Source organism: Pollicipes pollicipes, unplaced genomic scaffold (genome assembly GCF_011947565.3).
Source record: "Pollicipes pollicipes isolate AB1234 unplaced genomic scaffold, Ppol_2.1 Scaffold_4881;HRSCAF=5763_pilon_pilon_pilon, whole genome shotgun sequence".
Lineage (NCBI taxonomy): Eukaryota > Metazoa > Arthropoda > Thecostraca > Pollicipedomorpha > Pollicipedidae > Pollicipes > Pollicipes pollicipes.
The window spans coordinates 55,386,045-55,408,812 of record NW_023596576.1 but is presented as its reverse complement, the minus strand read 5'-3'; the positions used below and the strand labels follow the sequence as shown (position 1 = coordinate 55,408,812).

The window sequence follows — 22,768 nt, the reverse complement described above, 5'->3', positions numbered from 1 at the left end:
CCCATTGCATGCCTTGTGGCATCATAATTTGTCGTATGACAAAACTCGATGGAATAAAGCAGAAAATGGCTCACTCTGGTTACCAATCATGTGTTGAAAGCAGATAATGTAAGCAATTACTTGGTCCACAGGAGACTTTCTGGCTTCTTCCTGCTCCCCCAAAACAAAAAGTCGGAACCTTTTGCGTGGTCTGCTGGCAGGCAAAGTCATCCCACTCACCCCCCCCCCGCCCCCCAAATACAAATATTTATCACGCCCACCAACCTACGAGATTAAAATGCGAAACAAGTAAAAGGTGTGCATGATAAACATCTCCACAGGGCAGAATTTCGCCATCAAACACTTCTGTATTAGCTGCGTCAGGTCTGTCCCAAAGCTCTGTATGGCGGCATTAGGATAGCCTCGTCAGGTAGCCTGGTGAGTTAGACATTCGTAAGGCTCAGATTTGTCATTATTGAACACGGCCATGAACCAAGAAAACGGTTAACCGAGGGTTTAACAGGGAAAAAATGGCGGTAAAAATAAGTTTCGTGCTTAAAATTGTCTCCTTTATTCCATGTGAACTGTTCACGCTTGGGTGCATATCAAACATGTTTGGGCGGCTGGCGAATTAATCCAATTTATGCATGAACTACGTACAAGTTTTTCATTCCAAGTTTTTACATTACATTACATTACAAGTCATTACAACTTTCAGTACAAGCACAAGTTAGATAAGTACAGATACGTACGAGTGCAATACAATTCTTGAATTTTTCACTCCTGCATTTCGGGAGTGATGCAATTTAGTGGTCAAGTCACCTCGGGAAAAAAGAAATACGTGGAGTAAAATTATCTACCAAGCCTTGCTGGTGTTTGCACCAGGCTCTGCTTTCGTGGTGCGGTGGTGCGACCAAAAAATAGGGGATGCGTGAAAACCTTGCATTTGGCCCACAGCTGCCGATTGTGATGCATTTTAAAAACACCACCAAACTTAATGCGCGCAAGCGGCTGGAGTCGCTGGGATTCTTGGGCTTGGAGGTACCTGGCGTCCTTAATCTGTGCATACATAGACATGATTCAGATGTAGGTGAGGCAGAACACAGCCATAGGTGTCCAGGTTCTGTGGAGCTTCGTTTATACCTGGTGGTTTCAAGTGAATTCGGTGTTAGATGACATTTGAAAACCTCAGAAAGAGAAAAAGGGGTTGGCATGTGCGATTAGACAATATCAGGCAGGAGTGAAAAATTCACGTAAAATATGGGGAAAAGGAGTGAAAGATTTGTCCTCATGGTGTTGCTTTACACCCAAAGTCGGCAATTCTAGAACACTGCTTTCACTAAGGTTTAGGTCATGTACACAAAACAATGCAACCTCCACAGGTGGGCAAGGCTCGGCAAGTGGAGCGTGATCCCCTCGAAACACCACCCACACGTCACCTTAAATCATACTTAATCTGTCAGGGAGTAGTGAATACGTAGACGCGGACACTTCTTTTATTTACGAATTCAAACAGAAGCCGCCGGTTAATAAGCTATTGCACTGACACGGTACGCCAACAACACTTCGAGGTAAAAGTTAACATTCAGAAAACCAGCAGCCGCTTTCATCCTCCACACCGACGGTAGATAGTGGTAATGCCGAGACATTCAGTAGCAAGGTGGCAGTCCATGGATGCATAGCAGGTATACGGAACAATGGTTGCACGTTGGCCCATTTCCGTGCGTCGCACAACCTGGACGCAACCAAATGGCGTGCTGTGCGTCTCAGCTCGGCGCACATTGGCCCTAATCGAACATCTCACAACTCAAACGCCGCACTAACGACTCGAATTCTATGCGCCATGACTCAAAATCTGCGCAGCACATCTGAAACTGGATGTGGCTGATCCGAACATGGCGCTACACGTCAATCTCGGCGCGTCACGACCCAATCTCGGCGCGTCACGACTCAAACTTGGCGCGCGCCCGGCTGAAGGAGCTGAACAGCAGCGGAGGCTTCCGGGAGGCCGGACTGATGACAATCTTCGGTGTCTCTCGCTTCGGTGACCTCTTGGCGGTCTTCGCGCCCCCGGAGGAGCTCACTGGTAACCGGCCACGCCGCTCAGGGTCCGCCGCCTGAGACGCGGGACACGCCGTCACACGTCACAATGCTGTTGGCCAGCTGACCGCAGGCTGCACGTGTAGCCTGCACATTCGGCACGCCAGAGTTCAGCATCACTCAGCCAATGATCAGCGGCCTTTTGGCGGAGTCTTGCACGACAACTGCAATCGTACATTACAAGTTGAAATGGTGTGAGCGTATGTCACGAACGGTCAAATATGCGCTGCTTATACTGCACACAAAGTGTGCGCAGTGTGCCGACATCGGGCAAAAGGTGTGTGTGGTGAAACCAGCCATAGCGAGCCTGTTGTGAGCATGGTATACCAAATGGTGCTGTAGGGTTGTCTGCTACCAGCCTACCGCCAGCTACCGCCAGCTACATGCTTCTTAAAGTTAGGAAGGCTTTTGCACGGAGAGTGGCTGGTCCAGTGAGATGCGACACCCTTTTCGGCTCAGGCACCCTCCAATGAGACACCCTTTTCGCGTCATCCGAAAGAAGTGGTGATTGGAGGTGACTTTTTTAATAAATTTTGCGGCATTGGTTTCCGTAAATTTATGGAAACAGGTGATCTTTGAGTGTGCATAAAGTGAGCCGGATTAACACGGTTTTCCTCCACCAGGGTCAATTTTTCCACAAATCCCATCTCTTACTGTTATATTTAATGAAAGCATGCCTGTCATTCGTCTTTGCTGTCACCTCTCAGGGATTAAGGACGAATTCACGCCAACGGTAGCGTCCAAAAATGATGCGCGTTGGTGTCTGCCTTGTTAATTGCTTTATTACAGACCGTTTAGATTGATGGAGTCAGTGCGCGGTCATCGAGCACAATTATGTTCCGTTAGGGCTGAAGTTTATCCTTAATGATTATAATGACCTAAGTAGCACCGCTCCCCAAAGTCATTCGGTATTGCGGGTATAGCTATGGACAGAGGCAAAGTTTGATTTTATGCTGAGGACTAATGCTGTTCAGAGGCTGTGCATCTAGAATCAAATGCAAAGACATCCGCCAATTTTAAATCCAATTAACACGCGCTCGGGTGGAGGTGGGTCAAATACACCCGCCAAATTTTGCATAGCTGTCGACAATTGAATAGCAGATCGTTTGGTGTAAGAATTTAGATGTACCTTGTAAGGTCACTGACCAATGACAGGTCAAAGTCAGGCCATGGTTTCAGCGAAGGCAATTTCTAGGGAATCCTTCAATCTGATCCAACAACGGAGTGTTTGACGAAGCTGTACATCTTTGAGATGCTTTACTAGGCAACACAAACATTGAATGAGCAAATTACGTCGACCTAAAGCCAGGTATGAAGGTCAGACCAAGGTCAAAACTAGCCTACTTTATTGCTGTAGGGCTTGCTGTATGGGTTAGTTTCCAGTGCTCATTTTCAATTCATTGATAGCAGGAACCGCATCATACATCTTCATTGACTTCTAAGAGGTCAGCATAGGTCATTGATCAAGATGACCCAGGTCGCAATTTTTTTAGGAACATACTGCCCAGCGTAATCTTTGTCGCTTATTCAAATGCAAAACTCAGGGCAGTCTTGTATGATTTCGGTCACCATGACCTTCAAAAGGTAAATCAAGGTCACTGACCTTAAATGAGCTTGTGGACTTTTGCTTAGAAACAATTATCTAGGTTCTGCGGGCACTTTGGAGACCAATCTGGAATTTGACCTTGTTTGACCTTATTTGACCCAAAGGTCACAATATATTAACCTCAAACTTTGATCTAAGTGAGTTCACGTACAGGTCAACACACCCTGCAAATTTGGTGTTTCCAGCTTTCTTAGTTCCCGAGATCTTAGGAGGGTGGGGTTCAAATTGACCGCCGAGCGAAGGGTATCTAGCCGGCCACCCGGGCGCGTGTTCAACAATCATCTGATATTCTGACAACCCCGAATTTCACTCAATGAAATCTGTCAAAGCAAAAGTATGTCCTTGCATGCTCATTAAAAATACGAAACATGGAATGAAAACACAACTTAACATGGAATGTCAAACACAACATACATGGGCGCATTTTTCACTTCTTGAACTGAGCTTTGACACATCAGGCTTTTCCATTCCATTTCTACTGAACAAAACAAAACATAACTTGGCGTTACAGGCATATTGGAATTCATAAAACTAAATTATGATGAAATTGACATCATGCCAAAGAACGTTCAAAGTTGCAATCTTGTGATAGGAGAGAGAGAGAGAGAGAGAGAGAGAGAGAGAGAGAGAGAGAGAGAGAGAGAGAGAGAGAGAGAGAGAGAGAGAGAGAGAGAGAGAGAGAGAGAGAGAGAGAGAGAGAGAGAGAGAGAGAGAGAGAGAGAGAGAGAGAGAGAGAGAGAGAGAGAGAGAGAGAGAGAGAGAGAGAGAGAGAGAGAGAGAGAGAGAGAGAGAGAGAGAGAGAGAGAGAGAGAGAGAGAGAGAGAGAGAGAGAGAGAGAGAGAGAGAGAGAGAGAGAGAGAGAGAGAGAGAGAGAGAGAGAGAGAGAGAGAGAGAGAGAGAGAGAGAGAGAGAGAGAGAGAGAGAGAGAGAGAGAGAGAGAGAGAGAGAGAGAGAGAGAGAGAGAGAGAGAGAGAGAGAGAGAGAGAGAGAGAGAGAGAGAGAGAGAGAGAGAGAGAGAGAGAGAGAGAGAGAGAGAGAGAGAGAGAGAGAGAGAGAGAGAGAGAGAGAGAAGAGAGAGAGAGAGAGAAGGAGAAGAGGGAAGAGAAGAGGAGGAGAGCGAGAGGAAGAGAGAGAGGGAGAGAGAAGAGAAGAGAGAGAGAGAGAGAGGAGGAAGAGATGAGAGAAGAGTAAAAGAGAGAGGAGAGGAGGAGAAGAGAGGAAGAGAGAGAGGAGAGAAGGAGAGAGAGAGAAGAGAGAGGAGAGAGATAGAGGAGAGAAGAGAGAGAGAAGGAGAGAGAAGAGAGAGAGAGAGAGGAGAGAGAGAAAAGAGAGAGAGGAGAGAGAAGAGAAGAGAGAGAGAGAGCGAGAGAGAGGAGAGAGAGAGAAAGACAGAAAGGGGGACAACCGACAAGACAGATAGACATACATACAGACAGACAGACAGACAGAGCAGACAGACAGACAGACGACGACAGACAGACAAGACAGAAGACAACAGCAGACTACAGACAGACGACAGAACGACAACAGACGACCAGACCGACAGACGACAGACAGACAGACCAGACATGACGACAGACAGACAGCAGACGACAGACAGACAGACAGGCCAGACACAGACAGACAGACAGACAGACAGACAGACAGACAGACAGACAGACAGACAGACAGACAGACAGACAGACAGACAGGACAGACAGACAGACAGACCAGACAGACAGACAGACAGACAGACAGACAGACAGACAGACAGACAGACAGACAGACAACAGACAGACAGACAGACAGACAGCAGACAGACAGACAGACAGACAGACAGACAGACAGACAGACAGACAGACAGACAGACAGACAGACAGACAGACAGAAGACAGACAGCAGACCAGACATACAGACAGACATACAGACAGACAGACAGACAGACAGACAGACAAGACAGACAGACAGACAGACAGACAGACAGACAGACAGACAGACAGACAGACAGACAGACAGACAGACAGACAGACAGACAGACAGACAGACAGACAGACAGACAGACAGACAGACAGACAGACAGACAGACAGACAGACAGAACAGACAGACAGACAGACAGACAGAAGACAGACAGACAGACAGACAGACAGACAGACAGACAGACAGACAACAGACAGACAGACAAGACAGACAGCAGACAGACAGACAGACAGACAGACAGACAGACAGACAGACAGACAGACAGACAGACAGACAGACAGACAGACAGACAGAGAAGCTAGCATGTGTTTCCGTTTGGTGTGACATGCGCTCTTACTGTGTCCGTTGGGGATGGTGGTGTGTGGACGACCTCCGGCACGTTCCGCAGTGGGGACGGTGGGGCAGTGACAGCCTTTGTTGTGGCTGACGAATCACGCTTGGAGGCACTGGTGATACCGACTTCCGCTGATGGCTCCACCCTGACACAGATTCGTACTCGGATCAATAATGCAGTCATATAGTTGCATTGACTGAAACAATCGAATCAGACTAAGCGATAACTTTCCCTCCACTGGATCTCAGCTCGTAACCTGAATTCAGAGCCCTGCCGTAAGTGAGAGATGAACAACGCGTGACTTGCAACTTTCAACAGATTTGAAAACACCACAAAGACTCTGGAAGCAGGTGAGCAGCGCACTGAAGCTAACCTGCGCGCGGTAGAGGGCGACATGGGCCTGAGCAGCTGACTGATGCGCTGCCGGAGTCTGGGCCCGGCCTGTGCCTGGTGCGAGTCCCGGGACGACGGCCGCTCCGCCTCCGAGTCCAGTCGTGCGGAGGCCTGCCAGGCGACGTGTCGCCCGTTACATACGGTTATCAGGCGTGCGAGAGGTACACAGCACATGCTAAGAGATTAAGGAGCGATGCTCAAAGACGCACGCCGCGCTCGCTGCCGAGACGGTCACGCACGGAAAGATGCGGATACCTGTAACAGGTGAAGCCTCTCTCTGAGAGATGGGTGACGCTCGTTAAAGCCACCGCGGTTATCAAATGGCACCAGTGTGAAAATGTGTACCGTAGAAGACATATGCAGATCCGAAAGAAAACTTCGGGACCACGTCTGGTGGTCACAGAGTGACGACGTATTTCAGCTGGTCATATAGCCCTGCTGGCGCACGCTTATGCGAAGAAAAGTAGCCCAAAGTTTAAGTAAAACAAAAACAAAACAGGACCAAGCACACTATACGTTTTACTTTTGCGAATTCCTCAGTGGCAGTTCCTCAATTTAAAATATTTCCAACCCAGCACAGTTCCAAACCATGCGTTCATTTCTTATACGATCGCCGTGCTCGTCTGATTCATTTGCTTAAGAAGACGAAGCTACTTGCATGCCCATAAACAGCTTCTGCACCTTGTACTACTGTTTGTAATTCGCTAGCGCAGATGAGAGGCATCAGGATGAATCATTTTCTTGTTCTGTATGTCTGTAGTTTGCGTTATATGTTAACCGTGCGTTTGGCTTTTTGCTATTACTGAGATGTACGTGAAGACAACGAGCACAAGTTAAAAATATCACTATTATTTAATAATGTAAACAATATGATACAAAGGATGAGGGAAATAAATGAAAGTGGTGAAAAAAATTATAATGAAAAGTGGGAAAGGGTGGTGGGCTGCAAATGAAACACCCACTTAATTTTTGATGCATTTTGAACTTTTGAATCTAAAATAAGTGTCACAGGTTATCCTCCGCGGCAAGTTCCTCAAAACGAAGGGCTGACCAAGATGACGTCTACAAAATATGGCTGTCAACGTCAAAGTCAATGAATTTGGGGCACTGAACCGATGAAATCGGCGTAAAACATCGGACACACGACCAAATTTACGTCATCCGGAGAACATACTAGCTGCAAAGTTCAACATCTTCTGCAATTCTGCAACAGCCGTCCTGTTGGTCTGGCCTGGTGCTGGTCGCGTGACAGGTTAAGATGCGTTTCCTCTCCGTCATCACCAGTCATGCGAGTCCACGCCGAGGCACACCGCTTGTCTCCCGCCGAGGCCAGCTTTAGCGGGTTGAGCGCCGTCCGAGAATCCCTTCCCGCCACTCCATCTTCATCAAGGCTGAATTACCCGGCCTGCTGCCCGCCGCCTGACCCGCAGGGGCCGTGTCCTGAACCTGATGCCACCCGCACGCGGGCCTACCGCCGGCCGTGTCCTGAACCTGATCGCATCCGTATGCGGACCTACCGCCGGCCGTGTCCTGAACCTGATGCCATCCGTACACGGGCCTACCGCCGGCCGTGTCCTGAACCTGATCCCACCCGCACGCGGGCCTACCCCCGGCCGTGTCCTGAACCTGATCCCACCCGTACGCGGGCCTACCGCCGGCCGTGTCCTGAACCTGATGCCATCCGTACGCGGGCCTACCGCCGGCCGTGTCCTGAACCTGATCCCACCTGCACGCGGGCCTACCGCCGGCCGTGTCCTGAACCGGGTAACGTCCGTACGCGAATATCACGGAATGTGGGAATGTAGCGACTGGTCACGACCCGCATCACCCTACTGAAACTCAACCACCGTTCCGAAGCATACCGCCTCAGACATTAAACACCACCGCCGCTCTGAAGTGCGCTGGCTAAGACACTCAACACCATCACCTCTCCGGAGCGTACCCGCTCAGACACTTAACACCACTACCGCTGCGGAGTGTGCCGTCTTAGATGGAACTCTCTTGTAGCAGGGAAGACAGTACCGCATAACTCTGCGTTAACAGGCGTCTAGCGCAGGCACGTCCTTACCGGGCGACACCGCCAGCCGAGAGCAGTATCACGTGACCCACCTGCTCTGAAGACTGAGAGGTTTGCTGGTCTGAGTTGGCGCCCTCCTCGCTTCTGGACCTGCCCCAGCTCCGCAGCAGGCCTCTGAGGGCGCCTTTCTTCTTAACCGGCGGCGCCCCAGCTATAATCTCACTCTGTGTGGACTCGGTTGATACTCTGCAAATGGAGAACGTCTTGGGACTCTTTCGCTGCACTCAAAAATTGCCCTGGGGTCAATAGATATGAAAGCGCGTGAACTGCGCGGTGAGGAATAGCACGCTGGTGCATTGTGTTGAAACTCGGTGTCAGACTGAGTCTGTCTGAGGAAATCGGCGGAAGCGAACCTGCTGGCCAGGGGAGCGTGCTTGTGAAAACTGTTCATAACGAAGAGGTTTAATGCAGAATTTCGACAACTCCATATGAGCCTAGCTTTGAAATTGCTGACCTAGTGGTTAAAAAGTCATCTAATTTTGGCCGCTCGGGGCTGAATAACAAGACAGAACAGTGGCGTGTGGGTCTCAAACTGAGAAAGAAGCACGCATATCGTGCGCCGCGCTGCACGCACGTCTCCCGTCACTTGAAAACACCACACGACTGTTTTCTAAATTGCACACTACCCAGATTGCGTGCTCTTGAACTCTGCTGGCCCTGGCCCTGGTTAGGGCTTACATTTGATGAATATATCATACTGCGCCTATGCAACGCAATCCTAACACAAAATGGCCGTGATCACGACCTGGTTGTAAACAAAATATAGCCTTTGCAAAGCGTTGTTTTAAAGATCTCATTGTCACGGAAATCAAAAGTTACACATCATAACACGCTGCGCTGAGCGAACGTCTAAAAACAATGCGTAAGCAACCCGCAATTGTAGGCGAGGACACTAGGTTGGCCAGACAGCTCACCTGTCGAAGCTCGTGTCGCTTTGCAGCTTAATCCTGGGCAGGGTTTGACAATGGAACGGTCCAAGCGATTCAACCGATCCGTCGTCTCGCTGGTACACTGAATCCTAAAAAACAACAACAAAACACCGACATTAATGTAATTCAACAAAGGGACTTTCCACGAAAGTCCAAAATAAGGAGAAAGCGAGAGCAAAACAAATGCATGGTGCATACTGCATATATCGACTTTCGGGATCAGGGTACAATACGAGAGACGGCTGTTCAATGCGCTATTAGAGCACTGTGCATTTTACTGCAACCTATGCAACAATTCTGAGCAGCCGATCCATATAACTCCATGCATTTCAGTTCCTTGTTGTGATAAGATCCATTAAAGCTGTTCCATCGTCGCTCTCTGCTGGCGGTCTTCGCCTCCGACGCCTTTTTAATCTGTCATGGCGCTGAATAACCCAATTGACTTACTTCACACGCAGGAACTCTGCCAACCATTTTACACCGTGTAACTCAGTTGACTCACTTCACACGCAGGAACTCTGACTGCCATTCTACAAACAACTATACAAGGGCCCCTCCACACCTTGCGCACTGACCGCAAAATACGCTGTGAGCTCTGTAGTCAGTCAGCTGTTTGGACTAAAGGCGCCACCTTTGAGCTTCTTACCCACTCCATGTGGCTCTGCACGGCTAAATTTGACCTCTCCTTGCCTGCAAGGTGTGAGCGGATCCCCCATATCACTTGGACGGCAGCGCTGATGTTGCTCGTCCGCATGACCTGACTGCGTGTTGCACGCTCGCGTCACCTTTTCCCAGTTGTGGATTTACCTCTTCAGCGACGACGACTTCAGTGCGGTGCCTACATGGTATGGCTCACCTCATTGCCAAAACATAACTGTACATACACAAAACAGGCATATAACAACGACGCTTGTCAGTTTGCCGCGTCTCAGGGCAAGTCTGGAAGACGCTGTTTTGCGCACCAGCCGATCCTGCCCGTTCATTGTTCTCCTATTGTTTGTCTATACCTGGTCATGCGAGATCGTGTGGTTAACAGCGACTTAAGATATCGAGATTTAATGCCAATTCTTAAAATCAACAGCCGCTGCTACCAAAAACCATCAGAATACCTTTGATACTAACAAGGGCCCAAAAGGCTGATCAAATTATGCATTGAGAGCGTTGCCTGTCCCCAAAATCTAAACACAACCTATAGTATTGCAGCCCCACTTCCGCACTTTCAGTTGGCGACATGTAGTTTTAACCCCACTGCTCTATTTCTAATATTTAATGAAACTTACACTCACCCGGTCTGTTACTTGTTGATGCATATTAAAAGACAAAATTAGCCCATATTTTTTGGGAAAGAAATGACCCATGAATATTCCAAGAACTCTGAAATTTGCTGCCCTAAAAAATTCGACCTTCCTTGTTATTTGAGTTACGAACATTTGTGATCAGAGTGTATATTCTACCGGAATTGTCAAAACTACTGATGTGCAAATGTTAGTAGCGCACAATTAGTTAAATGTGTCGGTTCACTGCAGGGGCATATTTTTGTTTGCATATGTAAGTGTATATTCGTCTATGCAGCATTAACACGCGCCCGTGTGGCCGGTTGGATACCCTTTCGCTCGGGTGGGGTTCACCTCGACCTGCTGAGATCCCAGAAACTAAGAAAGCTATAGACAACAGATTCATCGGGTGTGCTGGACTGTACGTGAACTCATCTGGCTCAAAGTTTGAGGTTCCTAGGCCATGACCTTCGGGTCAAATGAGGTCAAACAAGGTCAAATTCCTCGTTGGTCTCCAAAGTGCCCCCAGAACCTAGATAACTGTTTCTAAGCAAAAGGTCACATGCTCATTAGGGTCCGTGACCTTTTTTGACCTTTTGAAGGTCGTGGTGACTAAAATGATACAAGACTGCTCTGAGTTTTGCATTCGAATAAGCGACAAATATTACGCCAGGCAGTATGCTTCTAAAAATAAAGTGTCGACCTGGGTCATTTTGGGTCAATGAAGTATTCTGACCCTTAGGAAGCACATGGAAAATGCATAATTTGGCTCTATAATGTGGCTATAATGTGGCATCAATGAATTCGAAATGAACATTATAAACTACACCATGCAGCAAGCCATAAAGCAATGTAGCAGGTTGGTTTTAACCTTGGTCTGGCCGTCACACCTGACCCTAGGCCAATGAAATTTGCTCATTCAATTGCTATGTTGCCTACGAGAGTACCTCAAAGATGTATGGTTCCTTCTAACACTTCATTATTGCAAAAGATTGAATGATGGACTAGAAATTGACTTTGCTGAATCCATGGCCTGACTTTGACCTGCCGTTGGTCAGCGACCTTACAAGGTGCATCTAAGTGCTCATACCAAACGATCCGCCACTCATTGTCTACAGCTAAGCAAAGTTTGGTGTGACTACAGCGCGGCGTTCGGAAACAATGCCGGAAAATCTTCGGAGGGTTAAACTGACCCCCTTCCGAGGGAGGGTAAATTGATACATTTTCTTGCCCAATGTTCCTCCCCTTTGTTCATGATGCATCCCGCTGGGGTTCAAGAAGATACTTGTTGTGTTTTACTCTGCATACATGACTGAGCGTGCAGCGAATGCGCTATGACAAATGATTTTGGTTAGTTCTAGTCATGTAATTTAGTGAAGCTGGATAACAAAACATAAAACAAAACACATGTCTTGCCAGTCGTGAACTAGACATTGCTCAAGCCATTCGCCTGCTGCTCAGCTCATGATCTCACTTTCACTGACCTGCGAACTGCCTTGGAGCCCCATGGAGGCGGCCTTGCGCCCCAGGCCGGCGCCAAGGCGACTGGTTGGGCCCAAGGCGGGGTACGGGGATCGGTAGCCCCAGTAGGAGGAGCCCAGGCTGGGCTCCGAGCCCTGACCTGTCTCGACCGACGCCGTGCCCGCCGAGGCCGACCTGCCGGAGGGCGCCGGTCATGCAGCACCCGACGACAGCGGGCGCGCCGGCTACGCCTTGCATCAGCCACCCGAACTGCACGCCTAGCACACGTCTTCACGAAATGGCGCCTTCAGCGGATTCCGCGCCCGCGTGACGTCCACGTAATGTCACAGTTCTGTGCAGGCCATATCTTACGGACACGGCGAAATGGCTCGACAGCACCCGCACGCCTGGACGAGCAACGTGCTACAACCAACGTCGGAGCACCCTCACAAGGTGTAGAAAGCTCGAGTGACGTTAGCACATCAGCTTATTGGAACGGCCTGCGCGAACTCGCCGGCTCAGCATGGAAGGCTTCATCATGATCCGGGGAGATACCCACCCTGCTTGACCAACGCTCAAAGTTCCTTTCAAGTTCCAAAGTTCCTTCGGCAAAGCTGGAATGTCATTGCCAAGCCTAAGAAGTGACAACATATTTTTGTACTGGATTAGTCTGGCTGTTTGTCCGACATCAAGCCTGAGTGGAGATATCCTAATGAAGAAGGTCTGCCCAGGCCGACGTTGCACCTGACCATGCAGTCGTATCTGACCTGACCTGACCTGACCACCTGACCATGCAGTCGTACCTGCGGTAGCTTTTCTGGCGCCTCTCTTTCGGACAGCTGATCGGAACTTCGGCAGGGCCTTTGGAGGCGGTGTTGAGCTCGCTGACGGCGTTAGACAGGTCCGTGACGACGGTCTGCAGCTGATCTATGTCCTTCGCTCGTTGACCATGAAGCTTTGAGCCTGGTGGTAATCGGTAATGAATATAACAATTTTCCATAGCACTGTTGGTCGAAGACATAGGACTGAGTGCTGCAGGCTGCATGAAACTAAAATAAGTTGGCTGCGACACTAAAATTGCCGAAATAAAAAGTACAACATGCCTCTGTTTCTATGAAATGGTGGCAATCATAAACTTATTCCATAGTGAATCAAATCCTGCCTACTCGCCTTAGTGGGACACACATGGAAAAAAAAACCCCAGCCAGAATGCCATGCCCAGTACTTACCTTTTGTCAAAAGCGGAACGATTCCGTTCAAATTTTCAATCTGAAACAAATAAATAAGCTGTATACATACAGGTATATATATATATATATATATATAAATATCATATTAGACAAATATGCACAACGGCGTCAACCACAGGTGAAACTGACTACGGACGGCGATGGCGATCGAGATGATGCTGGAAGCTGCCTCTCAATATTTTACCATACTGGCTGCTAAAGATCACAGCTGTTCGGTGATATTTGAGCTCACCTGTCAACGACACGCTACAAATGATAACCACCTGCCCAGATCAGGGGTCACATGCTTCGCATAGCCTACAGCCGTGGCGAAGCCGCCGAGTCATCCACCCCGGCGCACTAGTTCCGGCCTCGCCCGATGCTTATCGCAGGTAACGAGCATTCGGAACGGTCCGGCGGTGCGGCGCGCTGACCCGGCCCCGCAGGGTCACGTGACAGATGCGCTGGCGGCGGGCGGTGGTCCGCCTGGCCCAGACGGACATCAGGCCCGCCGTCTGGTTCAGGGAGGTGGATAAACCCACCTGAACTCACCGGACATGACCTCAGTGGTTCAGCTCGCGGGCAGAACTGTCCATCGATTAACGCAAAGCTGTTAAGCTGCGCGTAGCGGTTTTCCGCGCCCAAGTTAATGGAATTTATAGCCTTGGACCCCTCTACCCTGGATCTAGAGAACGTTTATGAGACGACGCTGGATTAAAGTGTCAATTGTATCGGGACCCGACCTTTTACCGTTCAAAAGGTCTCGGTCTATGTATGCTGTGGAGTCTGGTGTATGAACACGTACGGCAAAAAAAAACGCTAGCCACAGATCACGGTATGGTGGGAAAATTTGGGGTGGGTGTGATTGGAACGGGAGGGGAAGAGACGTGACACGAAAGGAGAGCGGTGTGTTGTAATGCGCTGTGGCGTGGTGTGGTGTGGTGTAAAATGGTTGTGATGTGGTGTGATGTGATATAATGTGATGTGATGTGGTGTAACATCATGTGATGCGATATGACGTGGCGTTATTTTTCGGGCGCTGCTGGTGTCTGCCGCGCAGGACTGGCGGCTCACCTGTCCATGATCGCCGCCAGCCTGCCCTCCTGCTCCCGTTCAGTGTCCAGGCGCCGCTGGCGTCTGCCGAGCAGGACAGGCGACTCACCTGTCCCATGATCGCCGCCAGCCTGATTTCCTGCTCCCGGTCAGTATCCAGGCGCTGCTGGCGTCTGCCGAGCAGGACAGGCGGCTCACCTGTCCCATGATCGCCGCCAGCCTGCCCTCCTGCTCCCGGTCAGTGTCCAGGCGCTGCCGGTGTCTGCCGAGCAGCTCTGCCCGCTCACGCTCTGCCCTGTCTCGCTCCCGGATCACCCTGCGGCTGGTCTCCCGTAGCTTGGCGTGCGCACTCCTCAGCTCCACCAGGTCCTCCTGAAGCTGAACACAGCTGTCGCTGGTGAGTGATGCTCTGCTGGCAGTTGACGAGGATTGCGATGACAGGCTTCCACCGCCCGTGCGGGACTGAGACTACGACAGGGACGCTGACCACAGACCATCTGGACGAAACGGGTCAAGTCAGGCACGATAGTGACAACTCACAGTGAGTGAGACTTGGCGAAATGTCTCAAAGAGCCTGCTGCGCGTTGCAAGCTTCTCGGTGACCACACAACACGAAACACGCGCCCGTAAGACAATGGCACAGTGAGAGGCACGGAGCTCTCGGGCCGACCGGCGTGGCGCCGGGTGGTGACGCGAACCTGATCGGGGCCACCACAATCTACCCGTGCCACCTGTCGACTCCCCGCGGTCACAGACGTGGACGGAGGGTGGTGGTGCGGGCCTGCCCCAGGCCATGACAATCGACCCATACTGCCTGTCGACTTCCCACGGTCACGGACGTAGACGGAGGGTGGTGACGCGAACCGGCCCCGGGCCACCACAGTCGACCCGTGCCGCCTGTCGACTTCCCACGCTCGCAGAGAGGCAGACAGAGCCGGAAGCGCAGCGTGGCCGTGACAGCCGCGACCACTGCTCTCCTGGTCGCCTTATCACGGCGATCCGAGCACGTCGCGGCCGTCAGCTGCGCGCATCCTGTGACTGCACTTGAAGTTGAGGATGTGGTGTCACGCTGGGCTTCATGCGCACACATCTCGCCCTTGTACTGTTCTTGCGATGCTTCTCTAATGACCTGGTGTGAACTGTTTCTTTTAGCAATGTGAGCCGACGGGTCGTGTGGCGCTCTGCGTCCAGCCGCGCAGCGATTTCGGCGTGAGGGTATGTTCTTCAAACCTTTAAAGCTGAGATCCTTATCAAGAACCATTTTTACTGAGCACTGTTTGTTCTGCTTATCGGTGTCCCGTTTGACAGCGGGATATTATCGGCCTCAGAGCATCAGTCGACGCATCTCCGTGGTGCATTGAGCACGGACAAACAACGCACAAGGTAGGGTGTCACATCTGGGATCCTTACTCTGGACTTTGAGCTCAAATAATGCACATGGATTAAACAGAAGTTTCGTACTGAGCGGATGCACTATTATTCATTCCATTTGTTAATTTGTTGATTCACTTACAATATGCCAATGTTTTTGCCGATCATGCCCTCAACAGATGTCTCTCAACAATAAGATGCCATGGTATGTATGGTCAGTGTTAAAATCTAAACACCCCAACACGAGCGCAGTAAAACAGGACAGACTTAAACTCACGGCAGCGGTCGAGGCACAATCCTTTAATAACTGCTGCTGATACCGCACAACAAAACTGAAATGGAGTCTGACACGAGTGTTTAGCCATGCTCAGGCAACTGAGGATGTCCCTCTTCATACCGCTTTACGAGTGATGCACACGCACGCACGCACACACGTAAACACGCACACAGGCACGTACACAAGCATGCGCACATACAGACACATTTATTTATTCATATATATATATATATATATATATATATATATATATATATATGACGTCGCCTTTCACGAGCGTTTAGAGGACGTTTTAAAAACAAAACAAAACTAAACTGAAAATTCAGTTCAGTTTTGGCCTTCGCATTGGTGAATAGACCCGTTCCTATGTTCTAAACATTTGAAATTTTGGCACAAGTTCCCAGGAGCCCATTCAGTTCAATGTATGCCGAGCTGCAGGACAATGCGTACAAGGCATACTCACATATATTTTCAGCTGCGTGACAGGTTAGAAGGATGTCGCGCCGGGGAAAAGTATCACTGAAGAAAGTCAGCACAGCTATTCGTTTTTTTCACGTTCATATTGAAGAAACGAGTAAACTTGAAGTCCCGCTCATTCTCACCCAGCTTAATTTTCAATTCGCTTTTAGGTTCCTTCCATCTTATTTTCAAGTTCATCCAGCTGCCATTGTCCGAGTTCATGCATACGAAACTGAAATATTTCCTTCCAAATGACACGGTGTGCCTCCTTTTGCAAGTTCTTCAATGTTACCGTTGAAATATGACGCGATATTTTAGAACGCTTTTACAGTTATGCACACCACACTGCCTGCTCAGCGTAGTGTGGCCGATGGCTCAGAACGTGAGTCCGGGTGTGTGGTGTAACTGGTTGTGGGCGTGTATGTGGCAACGTATCATTATTGAATCGGTAAATTTTCCCTGATTTTGAGAAGAATGTTGACTTCCTAAGGGTCCACCAGATCACGGTTCTTTGCTTCTGGTTCAACAGCGTATAGCGACCGCAAAATGTCGTCAGGAAGCTCCACTATAACCTCGTTAGCAAACGATTTTCAAGTTATAGTCTTCCCTTGATAAAAACGTACCCATTTTCGAACCCTGCAGAGTGCCCAGACCCATTTTCTGGACCTAGGTGTGTTGAATCACACATAAGCAGCTGTCTGGCTGCGCGTGAACCACTGCAGGCAGCCAAGACTTTTCCCGTCCCGTGTTGGGGTTTTAGTGGTCCGGTGCCTGTAAACCCTCACCAAAGTCGATGAACGTCACATATTTCAGAGATGAGGTTAGCTCCCGCTGGTTGCCGTCTGCACTGTCCCTGTGCACGCCATGTTGCAGACATGAGATTTGGCAGCAGTCTGGGCGGCCTGCTGCTGGCCTGGAGTCTCGGCTGCGTGGCTGCGCTGCCGCCGCTGTCGGTCCAGCCGTCCGTACCGGCCAGTCCGCTGCTGGCGGAGGAGGTCCGGTCGCGCTCCGCCTGTGCCCTCCTCTGCCAGGTCGGAGCCGGAGGCAGCGCTTGCCACTGCGACTCCTCCCAGGGACCACCTGGCACCAAGACCCACTGGCCACTACTGCTGACGCTGCGACTGCTGAAGCTCCGCAACGAGAATCCCGCTGCTCTACTCGCCCTCTGTAACCGGCGCGGCTATACGTGCCGGCACCCGATCTGCCCGTGCCCCATGCCGTCAGCTGCTCCCCCTTCCCCTCCACCGACGACCCGTCCACCTCCTCCGCTGACGACCCGACCGCCGCCTCCACCGACGACCCGTCCGCCTCCTCCACCGACGACCCGTCCACCTCCTCCACCGACGACCCGACCGCATCCTCCACCGACGACCCGTCCACCCCCTCCACCGACGACCCGACCGCCTCCTCCACCGACGACCCGTCCACCTCCTCCACCGACGACCCGACCGCCTCCTCCACCGACGACCCGTCCACCTCCTCCACCGACGACCCGTCCACCTCCTCCACCGACGACCCGACCGCCTCCTCCACCGACGACCCGTCCACCTCCTCCACCGACGACCCGTCCACCTCCTCCACCGACGACCCGTCCACCTCCTCCGGTGACTTCCGAGCTGCCAACAAGCCCCTCTGTCCCCACTACCCCTAAAGCACGCAGCACAACTCCAGCCCCTTCTCCCACGCCAGACATCGACAAAATATGCGCCATTCTATGTCCTTTAGGCCAAGGCGGATCCCTCTGCAACTGCTTACGTCCCCCCGCCGCCCCTTTCGTTCCAAAGTCATTTCCTCTGCTTCAGTGCCGCTCCCTGTGTTCAATCAACCCCCAAACAAACCTGTGCATCTGCCCTGAGGCGCAGCCCCGGCCTCGGCAGACTGTACTGCCATCTATACAGCGGGCGATGACGGCGCCACAGACTGCCCGCGGTAGCGGCGGGCATCATCACCCTACCGAGTCGCCCCCCGACTGGAACCTCATTTGCCGGGAGCTTTGTCTGTTGGGCGAAGGCGGGCTGCTCTGCCACTGCGACTTGCCGCCGCTCATGGCGTAGCCGTGCTCAGACCGGACGGGTCACGTGCGCCGGCCGATTACCGTCGTCCGCACGACCGACTGGTCACCAAGCCGGGCACGATCATGCGTGGCTTCGATGTGGCTCTTTACGGGCGTGGTCGCATGTGTTATATGGTGATGTGTGTCCAGCGACGTAAATTACGTACAGGCGCACAGATTAGCGTTAGGCTGCTGGTGTATTATCTGGTGACATGACCCAAGTATCACAGCAAGAGGAAGACAGTGACGCATAGGAAACTCACGGGACACTCCTAAAGCGAGAAACACCGAATTCTTTGTGAAAGTGATACTTCTTCACGTGTTGACGCATGGTCGGCACACCCGAATTGTTAGGAAAGATGTGCAGCTTGACAGTGAACAGGTTTGAGAAGCCAATAACTCATCCCGAGAGTGTCCCGGTGCACACTCCGCAGCATCTGTTGCGTCGCAGTGGGCAGCTCTTGTGACGCGCCATTGGAAGTTCCCAAACGCCCCGCGCCAGCCGTGGAGTGCTTTCATCTCCGAAAGTGAGCCGTTCAAAAACAACCAATGTTATGAGAGCAAATACAAAGTTACGGCTTATCTTGCAATCGACGCCTGTACGCCAATACTTAGTTCAGATCCGTCTCGAGACCTCGAGATGGCCGATAAGATAGCGTGTCTTCCCTTCACTAAGGACATTAATTGAGCCTTGCGACCAGCTAACGAATAAGCACGTTGTGCAGCGATGCAGTGTTTTCACCATAACGCCGAAATGGAAGAAAATGCAGAATAATTTTTAAAAGATTACATGCCGTAGTACACAACGTGACCAATAACATAACGGTACAAACCACGCTCAGTAACCGTTTTTACGGGTTACCGCACGCAAATTTTCAAGCCCTCTTATTAGGGTCCCTGGCCAGCAAAGAACGGGCCCTAGTATGCCAGTTAGAGGGCCCCTTGCACAGAATGGGAGCCCCTGGGGCAAAGCGTACGCACATGTCGGGCACACGTACGTACGCACGTACGTACGCACACCGCTAACGCCGAACAGTCGGTTTTGTGCCGATCTGGGTCCTGCGGAACCATGTCCAAAGAAGAGACAAGGCAGGGACTCGAACCTCACATTGGTCGGGCCCCTAGAGCAATGTGTCGGGTGCTTATGCAATGGTTAGACTCGGGGAAGAAATCGCAATTTATTTGTGCTAACCTCTTCATGAGTACCGATGAAGAACTGCCTCCCTCCCTTGGGCGTTCATCCGCAGCTTCCGTATCACATACCGTCGATTCGCGTTTGGGGGGGGGGGGGGGTATCCCTCCACAACATGGTACGTGCATTTGCCGCATGAATCTCATGTATGGCCTTTAATGCGAATTTTCGACAGTTTATGTTGGCTGCAATGTACAATATCATGCTAATTTTCGTGCACGCGCGGTTGTGCGTGCGTGCGTGCGTGTGTGTGTACGTGAGCGCGTTCGTGCGTGTACGCGTGCCTGTCTGTGCGTAGGCGTGAGTGTGTGCGTGCGTGTGTGCGTGCGTGTGTGCGTGTGTGTGCGTGTGTACGTGCGCATGCGTTTTATAGGTAGCATAAAAATTCTGTAAATTTGCAAAATCCAGGGACTTTGTGAAATCACTGAGGTAGTACAAAATAAGTCTTTCACTTCGCTTGCCAATGGTATCGTAATAACCAGTGAGTCACATTTCATGTTCCTGCTATTTATAGAGGACATCTTCTCCCCTAATACCAAGTATTTGACGGACATGAACACGCATGCGAAAAAAATGTGACCATTGACAAACTGACGATAGACAGCTAAAAAAGTAAATAAAAACATGCGATGTTAAACGCCAAACACAGAATTTCTCAATAACCGCAAAAGTCCTGCAGTTTTGCTGCAAGCAACATTCGCTACTAATTATTCAAGCAACGCATTGAATCGCGCCTCATTGGCACTCCTTATCTGTTGCTTTGCCACCAAGTTCGCGGTGGACGCTGTGCCATCCTGTACACAACAAACACGTGACATGTACCCGCACCTATAAACATCGACGCCCCTCTTCAGATCCTGCGATGCGTTTTCTTTTGCTGCATTCCCGCGGTGTGAGTACCATACTGGTAGAATATATGCCTATTTGATAAATTATACAAAAGAATAAACTCCAAACTCACCGCTCAACAGCATGAAACGGACAACATTCTTAAAGTAACATGTTTTGGGGAGGCTAGCTCTCCGGGGCCCTGGATTGACCACTTCCATCGATTTACCTTACAGGATGAAACTGAGTCAAACGTGGCTTTGGAAATGTCACGTGATGACATCAACGTTGCTGTAAAAGCCTCCAAGGGCCTCAGCGAGTTCCCCTGACACTCGCATGGTGTCGAACGAAGAGGGAAGTCCGTAACAGGGGAAGCGAGCAGAAAGATGGAACACACTGGACGCCATGCGCTGATCCTGGCTATGGCCTGACCCCGAACCGCTCTGCCAATGATAGGCAAGAGCAACGACTTAAATGATTGACTTTGTCTCAATACTCGACGCTGCCGACCTAGCTCAAACATGTGCTATTCATTTCAATAGAGCTTTAGCCACGCAAATGATATTTCTGTAAACTTGAAAGAGCTACACCACCGCAATCATGCACACGTTGTATACGTGATTGTTAGCCCGTTTGGTGCTGCTCACACACACACACACACACACACACACACACACACACACACACACACACACACACACACACACACACACACACACACACACACACACACACACACACACACACACACACACACACACACACACACACACACACACACGCACATACACACGCACATGCACGCACACGCATGCACACACATGCACACACCTGCTCTAACTGTTGTCTGGCAGCAGCAGCTTCTTCCTCCCGAGACCGTTTCTCTTCCTCGACCGTCTTGCTGTTGGCTACTCGTTCTGCATCCAGCTGACGGTCGGCCTGCGGAATCACATGCCGGGGACTTCAGAACTGGCCGGACACTACTTGGCACGGGAACGCATGCTTATCTTTCGTAACTTGTCAACAAAAAAGCTACTTAAGTGGGGCGCCAGGAAACGTGGCGTGATTAGCACGAATCACTCGCACGCACCCACGCACGCACGCACACACGCACGCACGGGAGGTGTATTATGCCTGCGATATCTTATGGCTTGTCCTAGACTGGCTGATGAATTGATAAATCCCGGAAGTACACGCGAGCCATCACACAAGTGTCTGATCATCCATTGCAGGATAAGCCAATGCCATGCAGCTTATACTTGGATGAGCACTTACGGCGATGCTGTTGCTATGACGTCATGACGTGCATGGTGCCGGGCGTTACGTTGCACATAGTGGATTACCTGAGCACGCGCTTTGTCGTACTGGTAATCTAACGCCCCTGAGCGCGTCTTGCAGCGCTTATCTGAGACAGCTCACTGTCGGCAAGGTGGGTTTTTGGGCATCGTGGGAGACGTGTCCCCCACGCGCCGATACCGCCGACACAGACTGATAGTGACGTCACAGTGACAAGGACATGGGACCATACTGACGTCACGATTTCCTTCGTGCGTGCCTCGGTAACGTTACAATTCCGGCACATGTAAGGCGATGAAGTCATGAAGCAGAAACTTTGTGGGTGTGGGGCAGCATTTTAGCGCAGCTGAACTAAGCTAGGATATTCTGCGCGCAGGACTCAACCAGTTAGCCGGAGCCATTGCCGTCTCTTCGACTCAGGGCTCGACAGACCTCTGTAGCGAAACTTCTTATGGTGCTACCTGAAGACGACGATCTTTTACATCGCACTGTTTTGACATTCTACACAAGGCGGCATGGTTACATCACTTTAATCACCCATCCTTCACCATCTTAAAGAGAGTGTTTCATAATTGGAAAGAAGTTTTGAGCTGAGATAGCCATTTTGAACACTATTCGGTGCAACACGCAGCTGCGTTCCCCTAACACTTCAAACCCTCGGGCTTCTGAACTAGACGCCCACGAAATTGAGCGGACTAGTTCGCGCAGACTATTTCACGGTCACCCAGGCATAAATGACGCCATGGAAAAGTCACACAAATACTGCCACCTCACTGGCCATGTGACGTCCAACAAATATGGTGGTTGAGTTAGTTGTGTCTGGCGGATGTGAGGACAATTTCTGGAACCAAATGGCTCAATTGGCCCTCAACGAATGTTACATATTCAGTGCAAGTTTCA

At 50.6% G+C, this 22,768-nt stretch overlaps 1 protein-coding gene across 6 annotated transcripts in view; it reads right to left on the bottom strand.

Moving 5' to 3' along the window:
• Positions 1-1,069: 1,069 nt before the first annotated feature.
• Positions 1,070-22,768, bottom strand: part of LOC119101573 (COP1-interactive protein 1) — a 38,896-nt gene continuing 17,197 nt past the window's right edge. For 4 of the 6 annotated variants that reach the window (XM_037224920.1, XM_037224917.1, XM_037224918.1 and 1 more), the window contains 10 exons: positions 21,404-21,511; positions 14,591-14,770; positions 13,340-13,379; positions 12,914-13,073; positions 12,134-12,305; positions 9,361-9,464; positions 8,479-8,632; positions 6,350-6,480; positions 5,980-6,121; positions 1,070-2,096 (listed from right to left, as the gene is read on the bottom strand). In XM_037224920.1, coding sequence (XP_037080815.1) covers positions 1,923-2,096; positions 5,980-6,121; positions 6,350-6,480; positions 8,479-8,632; positions 9,361-9,464; positions 12,134-12,305; positions 12,914-13,073; positions 13,340-13,379; positions 14,591-14,770; positions 21,404-21,511 — 1,365 coding nt within the window. In that variant the 3' untranslated portion in view covers positions 1,070-1,922. The remainder of the gene's footprint in view (positions 2,097-5,979; positions 6,122-6,349; positions 6,481-8,478; positions 8,633-9,360; positions 9,465-12,133; positions 12,306-12,913; positions 13,074-13,339; positions 13,380-14,590; positions 14,771-21,403; positions 21,512-22,768) is intronic. The other 2 variants (XM_037224922.1, XM_037224923.1) reach the window with 1 other exon arrangement.